This window comes from Pyrus communis, chromosome 13, assembly GCF_963583255.1.
Source record: "Pyrus communis chromosome 13, drPyrComm1.1, whole genome shotgun sequence".
In the NCBI taxonomy this organism is placed as follows: Eukaryota; Viridiplantae; Streptophyta; class Magnoliopsida; order Rosales; family Rosaceae; genus Pyrus; species Pyrus communis.
The window spans coordinates 7,824,435-7,836,761 of NC_084815.1; the positions used below are offsets into that span (position 1 = coordinate 7,824,435).

At 38.1% G+C, this 12,327-nt stretch overlaps 2 protein-coding genes across 2 annotated transcripts; one reads left to right on the top strand and one right to left on the bottom strand.

Annotated features, from left to right (window-relative positions):
* The first annotated feature begins 1,326 nt into the window (after nt 1-1,326).
* On the top strand, nt 1,327-1,827 carry LOC137712181 (uncharacterized). The gene has a single exon (XM_068451304.1). It carries the CDS (start codon nt 1,327-1,329, stop codon nt 1,825-1,827), a length of 501 nt encoding a protein of 166 aa, XP_068307405.1.
* Nucleotides 1,828-5,110: 3,283 nt separating this feature from the next.
* LOC137712617 (uncharacterized) lies at nt 5,111-9,191 on the bottom strand. The gene is made up of 8 exons (XM_068451724.1): nt 8,928-9,191; nt 8,131-8,640; nt 7,538-7,703; nt 7,400-7,450; nt 7,116-7,298; nt 6,888-6,981; nt 5,819-6,564; nt 5,111-5,716 (listed from the first exon to the last, which is right to left on the bottom strand). The coding sequence occupies exons 2-8, from the start codon at nt 8,592-8,594 to the stop codon at nt 5,354-5,356; spliced, it is 2,067 nt and encodes a 688-aa protein (XP_068307825.1). The 5' UTR covers nt 8,595-8,640; nt 8,928-9,191; the 3' UTR covers nt 5,111-5,353.
* Nucleotides 9,192-12,327: the final 3,136 nt, after the last annotated feature.

A 12,327-nucleotide genomic window follows, 5' to 3' on the forward strand; every position in this document is an offset into this window, starting at 1 on the left:
AGGATTCAACATTATACAATCTATTCCCACAATAGAACAGTAGCCGTAAAACGGTTGTGGAACAACAAAATCAAATTAAAAAAAAAAAAAACACAAGAGAATGGAAATAACAATGCTGAACCAAATACCTCAACCATACCTAATCAATACAAATAAAATACAATGGAAACAAATACCTCAACCATAATTACAGAATGCCTTTACTCTACCGACTATAGTTCGACAATGGAAACAAAAATAACCATGAAAATCTGCAGAACCCAATAATGCATATTGGCTTACAAACGTACATTCGGTAAAATCATGTAATAATTTTGCATAAAAATCAAAAGCTTTATTAGCATGATGCTTAAGTGAGCCAACATAACTGGAAAAATTAAGGAGGAGAACAATTTAATGGCTTGATACGAGCGCAAAATACAAACTTTTGGAGGAATAGTAAAGACAATATGAACTCATTAACCTAATTGGAGAGAGAGAAAAAGAGAGATTTGAACCTTAAAAGAAGAGGGATTGGAAGCAATGGAGGAACTCGAACTTTGGAGCCTACTTCATAGAAGGAAGGAGACGAGACGACTGGAAAAAATGTTTTTCTAAGGCCATCTCCAACCAAATCAGGGTTATAAGGCTCATTTTAGCTCTATAGCCCTTCAAGAAATTAATATTTTAATAAATAGTGTCAGGCCATATTTCTTATAATCTACACCCGAGGGGCCAAAGGGTCATAGGCCAAACATAGTCCTATGACAAAAAATCATCTCCAACCGAGGGGGCCAAAGGGCCATTGGCCAAACATAATTTATTATTTTAATAGAATTAATATGATTACTTGAATTAAACTACCTCAATAATTTTTCGAGATGTGATCTCAATAATTTTTCGGATAGGATTTCGAGTGACACGTGTCCATAAGTGAGTAACTTTGCACATTTCTTATCGATATGGAATCTCAATAATTTTAGGTCTCAGATTTCAAGTGCCACATGTCGAGATGTAATTGGTTGTAGGAATTTTAGATAGGATTTTTATCTGCGTGGCATTTCTTATCTTCAGCTTCCACTGTCCATAAATAAGGTGGATATTGGGCTATAATTCGCACACCTTCAGCTTTGCCCTCTCCAATATCTCTTTCAATTCAGTCTCTTTTAATTCAATCTCTTTCAATTCAAGTTTGCAATGAATTCCAACTTTGGATCCTCTTCGGATTCCAACTGGGGTCCCTCATCCAATTCTGAATTGGAAGAAAAATGGGCGCAGATGAGATGAGAAGATGAGGAGTCTAATGAAGAAGATGAAGCATGGTGCAACACATCATATATGGCATCCATGGCTAGGGTCATGGCGTGTAAGCCAACTGAGGGACAACCTCAATGGGGTGGCTCTGTTGCTGGTCGTTCTTACAAACCACGAAATAAACATATGTCACATGACAATCTGATGAACAACTACTTCAACCCCAACTTGGTGTACAAAGAAGAGGATTTCAGACATCACTTCCAAATGAGGCGTCATGTCCAGCATGTTAATCTATACTTTCGACATAAGTTGGACAGAGCAGGCTGCCCTGGTTTCTCACTTCATCAGAAGGTTACTATTGCATTTTTAATGATGGCCTATGCCTCCCCAGCTGATGTGATGAATGATACATATGGCATGACTGAGTCTACATGCCTTGATACTCTTGCTGAATTCTATGACACAATTGTTCACCTTTACAAAGAGGAATACCTCCGTGAATCAAATCAAGAAGATCTGGTTCGGCTCATTCGTAAAGCTAAAGACTGTGCTCTTCCGGGCATGATATGGTCATTAGATTGCATGCATTGACAATGGAAGAACTGTCCCACCAGATGGCAATGAGGCTTTAGTGGAAGGTCGAGAAAGCCAACTATTATGTTAGAGGCGGTTGCCTCGTTTGACACATGGATCTGACATGCTTTCTTTGGAGTCGCTGGATCTCAAAATGACATTACAGTTCTTGGCCGTTCACCCTCTTTAATAACCTGACAAAGGGTAAATCACCTCAACTTGACTACTACATCAACGGCCGTCAGTACATATGGGTGGGGTATTACTTGGCAAATGGCATTTACCCAAAGTAAGCGACACTTGTCCAAGCAATTCCAAACCCTGTGGATGACGCCCAAAGGTGGTTTACCTTACACCAAGAGGCATACCAGAAAGATGTTGATAGAGCTTTCGGAATTCTACAAGCACGGTGGAAGATCATCAAGGAACAAGTAAGAGGGTAGAGTCGAAGTAAATTGAACTCCATCATGATGTCATGCATCGTATTACACAACATGATTGTGGATGATCAGTGTGATGGCTATATTGATAGAGAAACTGATGACAACCAAGATGATCCAAATAGGTCAAGGAGGGCTTGTCCAAAAATATATGATGGGCCTAATTTGCCTTTTGATCCAATAACTAGTAATATCTCGTTAAACGAATATATGAGGCGCAATAGGATGATACGTTTGCGTGCCACAAATAAGTACCTACAACAGGATCTTGTTGCACATCTTTGGGCCAAAAGAAGCATGGAGTAGGCATTTAAGTTTTACGTTGTTAAATGTTTTTTTTTAACGTTGTTTAAGTTTAATATTGTTTAATGTTGTTTAATGGCTTAGGTAGTTATAGGAAAAAAAAAAATTAGAATTTTAAATTTTGTACAAAAAAAAAAAAAAATCAAATCCAACGGCTAGTTGGCATCAGGATGACGTCAGCTAGTAGCCGTTGGGCTTCAAATTTTTGGACCGGCCTGGGCTGGCTGGTTGGCTGGTTTAGGCCAGCTGGTTGGTCCGATTCTACAGTTGTGGCTTGGTGGGGCCCACGAGCCCTCTGACTGGATTGGTTGGAAATGGCCTAACTTGATCGGGCTTTTAGCATCGAATTGCTTTTGGGTCTTCCGGGGCACGGTCAAACTCTTTCTTTATATATATATATATATATATATATTTTTTTTTTTTTTATTTGTAAAGAATAAAAAAAAATATGGAGCAAGAGATTTTTTCCGTGTTACCAGAATCTGGTCGAATACATTGCTTAATACAAGTAGATAAAAGTATTTTTCTTAATGCAAGCTAGGCAAATTTTTTAGACAAAATTTGTAATTCAAATTATATGTTAGAAATAGGAAATAAACATGTTAATCAACAACTAATAATCCAAGCATCAATAACCATGTTATTTGGTTTAAAAAGTTGGTCTCCCTGTTATTACCCTATTAAATAGTGACTTGTTAGGGAAAAGACGTGGGGATCCAACCCGCATCATGATGCATAGACATTATTGTTTTTTACCATTGCGATAAAATGTCATCTGCTTTCGTCTCAAATAATTGACTTTCACGAACTTTTTTTAAGTTCTATTCTATACAGGTACTTTCAAATACGCCCTTGCTTAAATAAATTTTTGATAACATGATATTGTAAATTGTTCTAATCAATAGGGAACAAGATCAAACTCAAGTGCAAAAGTAACACATTGCTTTAGTCAACTGACATAACTCTTGCTTATCGCAGCATGAAGAAAATGTGAATAACACCACACCAGACTTTTGACACCAACTTATCAACAAATGCGATTAAAAAAAAATATTACATATCTTACATTTTACGTTGTTGGTGATCACATTCATAATTCATCAGTCAATAGCTACAACTAGCAAACTTAATACGATCACATTATTCTTGGGGGATAGAATCCGCTAGGTGGTTAGAGCGTAGCGACACCAACAGGTTTCGGAGCTATCACCGAGTGGAGAGTCTCTTTAATCATCGAAAACCAAATCATGCGGGTTTGGTTTGGTTTCCATACCCCTAAAACTGAAATCGAAACAATTAGATTTGGTTTAGTTTGGTTTGTCTTAATTCAGTTTGGTTTTTTAGGCCTCTGTTTGATTTTTTTTTTTCTTTTCAGTTTTTGATTTTTCGAACTCACCCCAATCCAAAACACTGAAAAATCTCATCAAAATGACTTCCCCATCGCACCTTTGACCAGAGTATGATTATCTCTCCTCCTATTCCCATCCCCTTCCCTCCCCTCCTCTCACATATTGCTTTTTGTCTTCTTTTGGCTATTAAAAAATTAACACAAGACGTTGACGTGGCTTAACCGTAACCGTTCAAATAGGAAGGAAGAGAATCCTACTCCCTTTTGACCTCCACACTTCCTTATTTGTTTCTTTCCATAGATTTGCATTGATTTATACTTATTTAATGCCAGTAATTTGTACACAACCTATGTAGGTGATGATGAAAATTATAAAACAGAGTAGCCAAGGATCAACCCTCATATTTACTTAAACCCCATCATGTGAATTATTGAGTGAATTCCTTCAAAATCTCAGCGGGATAGACATAATTTGTACCTAAAATACATTATAAAATTCACCAATATTCTTCACTTCCAAAATTCTTGAAAAGTAAATAAAACCCTTTACATGTTGGAGAAGGCTAGATTTGAGCATATGCACAAATAGAATCAAATAACAATTAACAAAGTATTTTGCAAAGATTCATGCCATTGCTTCATCATAAACCTTTAAAAAGAGTACTTTGTTACACATAAAAGTAAAAATAAATGAAAGATAGAACTAGAAATCCATAGCAAGGTACCTTTTTAAACTCGTCTTCACAAATTGCTTAGATGGTGATGATATGGTATTATGATTGTGCAGTGAGATATGAAGAGAGCTTAAGCCATCTTCAACCGATCCAGCCAAAGGGTCATAGGGCTAAAAATATCTTGAAATGACACGAAAATCGTTTCTAATCGAGGGCTGGACCAAAGAGCTTGTGGGCACTTTTGACAATAATCTTTCCCTTAATTTTTTCAATAATTTTAAAATGGCTACCTCTTTCAATAATCTTCCAATATGTTCGAAAATCTTATTTTAATATGATAATTTAATTTAATTAATTATATTAATTCAATTAAAATAATTAATTAACCATATTAAATCAATGTGTTTGACAAAAGAAAAGTACCAAGGCTCTTTTCAAGTCTGAATTTTCTTTCAACAGTGAGGTATGTTTCCATCAAACATACACAAAAATAGAGAGATTATTTTCTTCGCCAACAATTGAGACATGCACACACAGAAAAAATGTATATACTTGAAGTAACTGCCACTCAATTCACATATATGTATGCGTACATGTTACACAACAGATTCTGTATAAAACACGAGCGAGCACTCAAAATCTCAAATCAAATTCAAATGCATCTCTCTTACTCTTCCACCCTCGTTTTCTTGACCAACATCGACGACAAGAAAGTCAGAAAGTCAGACAGAGGGTTGTTATCAAATACCTCCTTCACAGCAATCCCAGATGGCATTCATTTAGAAACCAGCCCATCCAGCAGGTTGAGAAGCCGGCTTACTGTTCTCCATACCCTTTGCCTCCCCTAAGCGCTGAGAATTGTTTCCTTCGCTCATAGGTCTTGATATCTGTGCGCTTTCAGTGGATGCAGCACTAAAACTATCTGCTCCAAAACCCCACGAATCAAAACCAGCATTTACTTGAGTCCCCTGCTTGTTCTGGTGACCATTTCTTGTCCTTGCTGATTTGAAGGCATTGGCCGTTGATGAAGGCTGCGGCGGTTTGGGTTCCTCTGCAAATGGCTGCCACGGCTTTGAATCCGGACTCGGAGTAGATTTTCCTTGCTGGAGTTTCCAAATGTTTCCTTCGATCTTCTCCCTATGCTGCAAAAGCAATAAATTCTCCAAATAAATAAATAACAGAGGGCAAATTTTAAAGTCAAACAGTTGTAAGATGAGGCACAATTTTTTTTTTTGAAATTATACCGATAGATTTGGTGATGGCTGCTTTCCAGGTGAAGTCTGATTTCTCGATGCATCTTTATTTGGTGACGGTGTTCTAGCAGCAAGCGTCTGCTTAAGCTCTTGTAACTCCTGCCTTTGAGATCGGCAGATGGCAGATAGCTTTTCAAATTTGGAAGTTATTTCAGCCTTTTCCAAGTTCACTTGTTTCAGCTGCTCTTTCAATCTCTCTACTTCAGCCTCTAAAGCTTCTGTTCCAGATTTGTTATTACTAGCTTCTGAGCTGAGTTTCTTAGAATCAAAGTCAGCAACGAAAGAGTTAAATGCCTCGTCTTGAAAACTAATTGAACTCTCAGATTTGGATGTCTTTGCCCTTTCAGTGCCATGGTCTTTTTGTAAGAAACTTATTTCAAAGTCCTTTGAAGGTCCCTCCTCAGGTTTGTGCGATTTCCCATGCAAGTTTCTTCGTGTGGCATGGGTTTGCACCCTTTCCTCTTTTGCAGGGGCACTGTTCTTGGGTTTGGGATGAATCTCCAGGCGAACCCCATCAAGTTTTTCTGTGAAATGGCCAGTGGGCTCATCATCAAACTTAGGTATACTCTTTTCGTCAACAACAAGAGAGCTATCTGCATGTTGAGTGGACCAGAATGCACCAATTGGCCCTCCACCTCCCCCTGCCCTTGATGTATTTGACAATTGTGATGAATTTCTGGCTGATTCTCCAACCGAAGCTGGTGGTGGTGGTGGGCTTCTATGGGGCCTTGACAAACCTACAGATTTGAAATAAATCAGTCACTCAATTAAAATTGAAAACTTCAAACATAGAATATAATTTTTTTTCAATTAATAGAATTTAATTTTTTTTTTTCTCAATTAATATTTTCAAGTTCGTACTCTTAGAAATTTACATAAAGTAGCAACATCACTTTCAAACCTGAAATATCTGATAAGCAGAAAAACCTAAAAACAAGGTTTAAATGCAAAAGACAACAGAAAAACCAGCATGTGACAAGGATCATTGAGGACAATATAACAAATTAATCCCACACGAAGAAGTTTAATCAACAAGTATGCCCTGATGTTTCAGCCTCACCTTCAGGTTTCTCAGCAGAGTTCGCTTCAGGTTGCCTATCAGGTAAAGACTTTTGTAAACCAACTGGTAACAGCTCATTAACACGAAACCACACCTGCCACCGCACAAGGGGAAAAAGCATCAGTAAACAAATGTTGGAATCTCCACACCTACTGTTGCATGGACGCAAATGATCTTAAACTAACCTAAATTCATGGAAATGAATGGCTAATCAAGCAAAGAGCTTGCCTGTGTGATGTCTGGTCTGTCATCCGGTGAAGACTGAAGCATGTCTCTGATTAGATCTGTGATAGATGAGCTGTATTTAGGTAATTCTGGAATGCGATAGTTTCCATTTAAGATCTGCAGCTTTGATTCTCCATCAAATGCACTTTTGAAGTAGCAAATGCGAAAGAGAAGACACCCAAGAGCCTGTAAATGAAACTCATAGTCTCAGCTCCCAGTAGCATTTGAATTATAAACTTCAACTCTTTCAGAATTTCCCAGCAATCTTGAGGGCATAATCAACTTACCCATATGTCTACTTTCTCGTTTATAAGCTCTCTCCGAAAGAGATCCCACATCTAAATCAAAGAAGGAAGAAATGAATCAATATTTTAAAACATCAAATACCACGCATTCAAGTTCAGAAATAAAGTTTTTCGTTCAACCTCAGGGGCTCTATAGGCCGGTGTTGTGTGCTTTCTAATATTGTCTTCTTCAATACCCATTTCTTCAGGCTTCTCGAAACGCTTGTGATTGGTAGAGATGCTTCCAAAATCACACAACTTCCACGATCCATCAGGCCCCAAAAGAAGATTCTCAGCTTTCAAGTCCCTGATTTTAAGTACCACTAATTAAAATTTTACTGGGAAACACTTTTTTTTTGCACGAATGAGTTAATAAGCACATGAATGAAAGTTATCTTCTGCGAATAACAAAACAGGTTAAACGTATATCGTTTTAGGTTTTAACTCATCCGATCTCTTCTCTTTTTATCTTACCTGGAATTACTTTCCACAAAGAACCACATTTAAGGATTATTAGGCATCACAAATACTTTATTAAAGCATACTTCATAAATAGACATCATTTCTATTTACTGATTTAACAAGAAGAGTCGTGGTTACACCAACAAAACTGATTTGACCAATCATTTGACACTGAGATAAAAGAATACTTCATAAATGGACATCATTTCTATAAAATATAAAACAAAAGAAAAACATAAAAACATAATATGCATTGTTAAAGTGCCAAGTACCTATGAGCAATGGGAGGGGATTGTGAGTGCATTGCGAAAACTGCATTGCACACATCCCTGAAGATAGCAAGAACCTGTTTCTCCTCAAAGAACCCGGCTCCTCTGCTCTCGAGTACATTCACCAGACTCTTTTCACAAAAATCCATCACAAGGAGAGCTTCTTTTGTGCGCCCCATATCCAAGATGGTGTGGGCACAAAGTGTGACCACATTGGGGTGTCCTCTGAGCAACTTCATGACCGAGATCTCCTTCATCACCAACTCCAGCAGCTCCTCATCATTAATAATGATGTGCTTCAAAGCATACTGCTTGGACACATGCACGGCGTCCCGGGCTAAGTAAACGCAAGAGAACCCGCCTTCGGCAATGGCATTCTTGACATGAATCTTGACATTTCCAACGTCAATGGATCGACCTTCGAGCCCGGTTGGCTCCTTGTGCATAAAAGGCTTAAACCTCCACATGATCGATCAATGGATTGATTGATACAAACACAATGAAGACCAAACACTGCAACAGCGAATACCCAAAAGCATACAAATCAATCAAACAAACCCCATTAAAGAAAATCACTTAATTATCAGAGCATCTTATCTGAAATTAAAGATTAACTAATTTCATATTTGATTCAAAATGGCGATTAAACCCTGATAATCTGCAATCGCAGAACCCAGAAAAATAGAAGCATACAATAATGCTCAAATTCGGAGAAGCAGATCGGAAGAATGAGTTGAAGCAAATGCAATAACGAATGCAAATAAGATTGAAAACTGCAGCAGTAAATGAAGAGGGCGGACCTGGATGGAGGATTGGGTATGAGATTGGAGACTGGAGATTGGAGATCCGAGATTGGAGATTGGATATCGGGAATTGGCGTTTGAAGTTTCAGACATCTAAGATCAAGAGCCGACGTGCTGATCCCAAAGTTTCAGACATTTAAGATTGGGAATAGGTGTTGTGTTGCAGTCGCAGAGGCAGCTCGTCACGAAGAAGATGAATCAACCTAACCTATCTTTTTCCCATCTTTTGTCCTCACCGAACCACACCGCGTCCTTTTGAACAATCACCAATACCTGTAAATTTTTTTTTTTTTTTTTTTTTTTTTTTTTTTGGAAACTATCACCAATACTTGTGAATTAAGACTTAACAAAACACATAATTTGACCCAAAAAACAAAAAAAATAATCATGGTTAGTAAATTCGCGTATAATATACTTATTAGAAACATACGCATAAATTTATAAAAAAATTCTCCTTTTTCATACACAATGATTAGTTAAATTACACGTTTTTTAAACGTACCATATATATATATATATATATATATTTGTTGGGAGATCTTTAGATCAAGGTGGACTTTGACTTTGAGAACGTCATTTTGTCTCCCTTGGTTCAATTTCATACCAAGTGTTCGGGCAAAGATTTCTCTGGAGAAGGATCCTTGGACCTCAGCACAGCTGCCAAAGGGATTGGCACTTTGGATGTGTAGTCGGCCTCTAGCTTGTTGATGTGCTACAAGAAGAGGACAAAGTCAGTTTTGAAAGGTGCCTTTGTGGGGCCTTAGGTGTAGGCCTTGAGGCTCACAATCAAAACTAAGTAAGTGCTAGGCATGCCATGCTATCTCAGTATAGTAGATGTAGAACAAGAGTGTTTTTAGTCGATTACTTGCGCCCTAAGTTACTCGGACTTCTTGTTATCAAAGGATTGTCATGGATGGGTTAAGTCTACATTAAGTTCTTTTTGTTGCCTTGTAAACAAGGACTTTTAGTTTATAGTCTTGTATGTTTAAATGAAGGGAGTCAAGGCTCTTTTAAGCCATTTGTTTGGTTCTTGATTGATTTTAATGATAACATATCCATTAAACTAACTAGATCCAGATGCAAATAGAACTCTTAAGATAGGGAAACTGATGGAAATAACTTGAATACATACTGGAGAATGCATTAAGTAATAGATCTACAAATTTAGAAAACAAACAAAGAGCGTCGGGCAAGATTTCACCTTGTCTGTCAAGATTGAACCTCTTGCAATCACTTCTCTTTGAATTAATAGGGGTTTATATGCTAAAAGGGGACGGATGGTAAACAAGTTTACACAAGGGAATCGATACTACGCCACTATGGGAGATAACAGAGCTTTAAACTGGGCAAGACATAGCTTGTCGCTAAAAATGACTAAATTTGGGTTGATTTCAGCTTTTGAATGCAAATTTGGCTTAAGAGTAGAGTTTGTATGTTTGTTTGTTTGAATGGTTGAGTGTCCTTGTCTCCAGGGCCTCTTCCTCCTTTTCTAGGCCAATTATCTCGACTGATGACTTTGCTCTTGCCCGAAAACATCTGAAGGGTAGTGAGTCATCAACCTTTTTACTTGTAATGCCACTAGAAAGTATTCTTTGGCTGGTAGTAGGTTAGTCTTCATCACTTGTCTCTTCAATGGTAAGAACGTGGCTTGTATCTTGGCTGAGAAGGCTTCACTTTGCCTTTGGGCTTGGTGTTGGGCTTCGGGCAAGTCCCCTTTTAGTTGACATCCTTGGGTTTTCCTTCATCTAGGTCCAATGTTCAAATATTAACCCAAATAATGCCCTCTTTAATCATTGTTGAGTCTGCAACCTAAGACGCTAATAATGATTAAATAGTCGTCACACGCCTTCACTCGAGACTTGCACCATTTAAAACATACGTAGTATATTATATGTGGAAACTATACTTGTTTTATGGCGAGGGGTTATTATGTTTTCAAAAAGGTTTTTACAAAGCTTTATTTTAGGCCCACTCACCCTTGTTTTTCGCTCCTCCAGGTTTTAGTAGCAGAGCTTTAATGTCAACGAGGATTTTTGGCAAATCTTGGTATAGGTGGTTACCTTCGATGGTATAATTCGTATCTTACTTTTATTGTACTTTACTTATGCTCTGACATCACGTGTGAATTGGGATCAATCCCACTCACATGCGCACTCTAACATTTAGGCACTTTTAGGTTTAAATTTATTCACATTTTCTACATCATTATACTTTATGACTTCATCACCTTCCGAGTGTCGACCAGCACATCTCGATTCGAAGTCTAGATGAACCTTTGTATTAACCCACAAATTCCATCGTTAAGTAACCATTTACTATATAATTCTCACTTAAACCCTTTGTCTAAATACCTTAACAACTTCAAACCTTCGAATTCCCAGAACTTCCCAGAATTCTCAGAGCCTTCAGACTTTCTAGAAACTTCTCTCGTTCCTCAAATCTTGCCCCTAATTCTGATTTTCTTCTCATTTTCTCCTCAAAATCATCTAATGGCACCCAAAGTTGCTCGAACTCAATCTCATTGTGAGATTGGTGAAGGGATTTCCACCATGCGCCACTTACTCAAAGGCCTTCATCGCCTTCGGGCAGGCCTATATATTGAACTTTTCTTCAAGAAGGGAGGAGTATATTTTTAAACCATTTCAGGCTAAGTCGGGTATTTCGTCTTCTAAATGGTCAAACCACCATCGCAACTTCCCACTTATGAAGGATAAGGCATGGTCATAATGGATAAATAAGCTCGAGCTCATCTTTAAAAGGAAATGGATAAACAACGTAATTTATGAGTTGATAATGCTCTCCAAGACCACGGTCATTGCCAAGTCCAAGCTACTGACAACTGCACTCCTCTTTTAGAACTCGGGCACCAACACTTTTGACTTCAAGATGGGCCTTATGTCTCCTACCATCCTTGACACGGCACAGGTCTTCGGGCTAAGGCCTTTGGGCAGGGTCGTAGATGTTACCCATGATTAGTCATTGGCTTCTACAGTATCCTCAGAAAGGCACACTATGTCCAGCTTTTGTTTCAGGACTTCTATGGCATTGAGGAGTAGCCGAGCAACTTTAATCGCACCGGTAGATTCCACTTGTGAATATAAAGCTATCTTTCCTTGCACTGATATCCACAAGCCCAAACTTCCCCATAGCTTCTGCTTTCTTGATCACTTCATCATCATAGGTGTATGCTTCGGGATCAACTACCATGACCTTGTTAGTTTTAGGATCAATGTCAAAAACTTTGGTAGGACTTGTGGAAGAAGGCTTTGCTATAGAGGCAAGGATTACAGAGGTGTCTTCTGAAATTGAGAGGTTGGAAGAGCAACTGTTTATACTTAAGGCTGAACAAACGACCTTAACCAACCAACTTCACCAGAAGATTGAAAAGGTCAAGAAA

Coding starts and splice junctions, on each gene's coding strand:
- LOC137712181 (XM_068451304.1), top strand. CDS start 1,327: ATGGCTAGGGTCATGGCGTGTAAGCCAACTGAGGGACAACCTCAATGG.
- LOC137712617 (XM_068451724.1), bottom strand. CDS start 8,594: ATGTGGAGGTTTAAGCCTTTTATGCACAAGGAGCCAACCGGGCTCGAA. Junction 6,565..6,887: donor CTCTGCTGAGAAACCTGAAG/GTGAGGCTGAAA, acceptor TCAAATCTGTAG/GTTTGTCAAGGCCCCATAGA. Junction 5,717..5,818: donor AGCCATCACCAAATCTATCG/GTATAATTTCAA, acceptor TTGCTTTTGCAG/CATAGGGAGAAGATCGAAGG.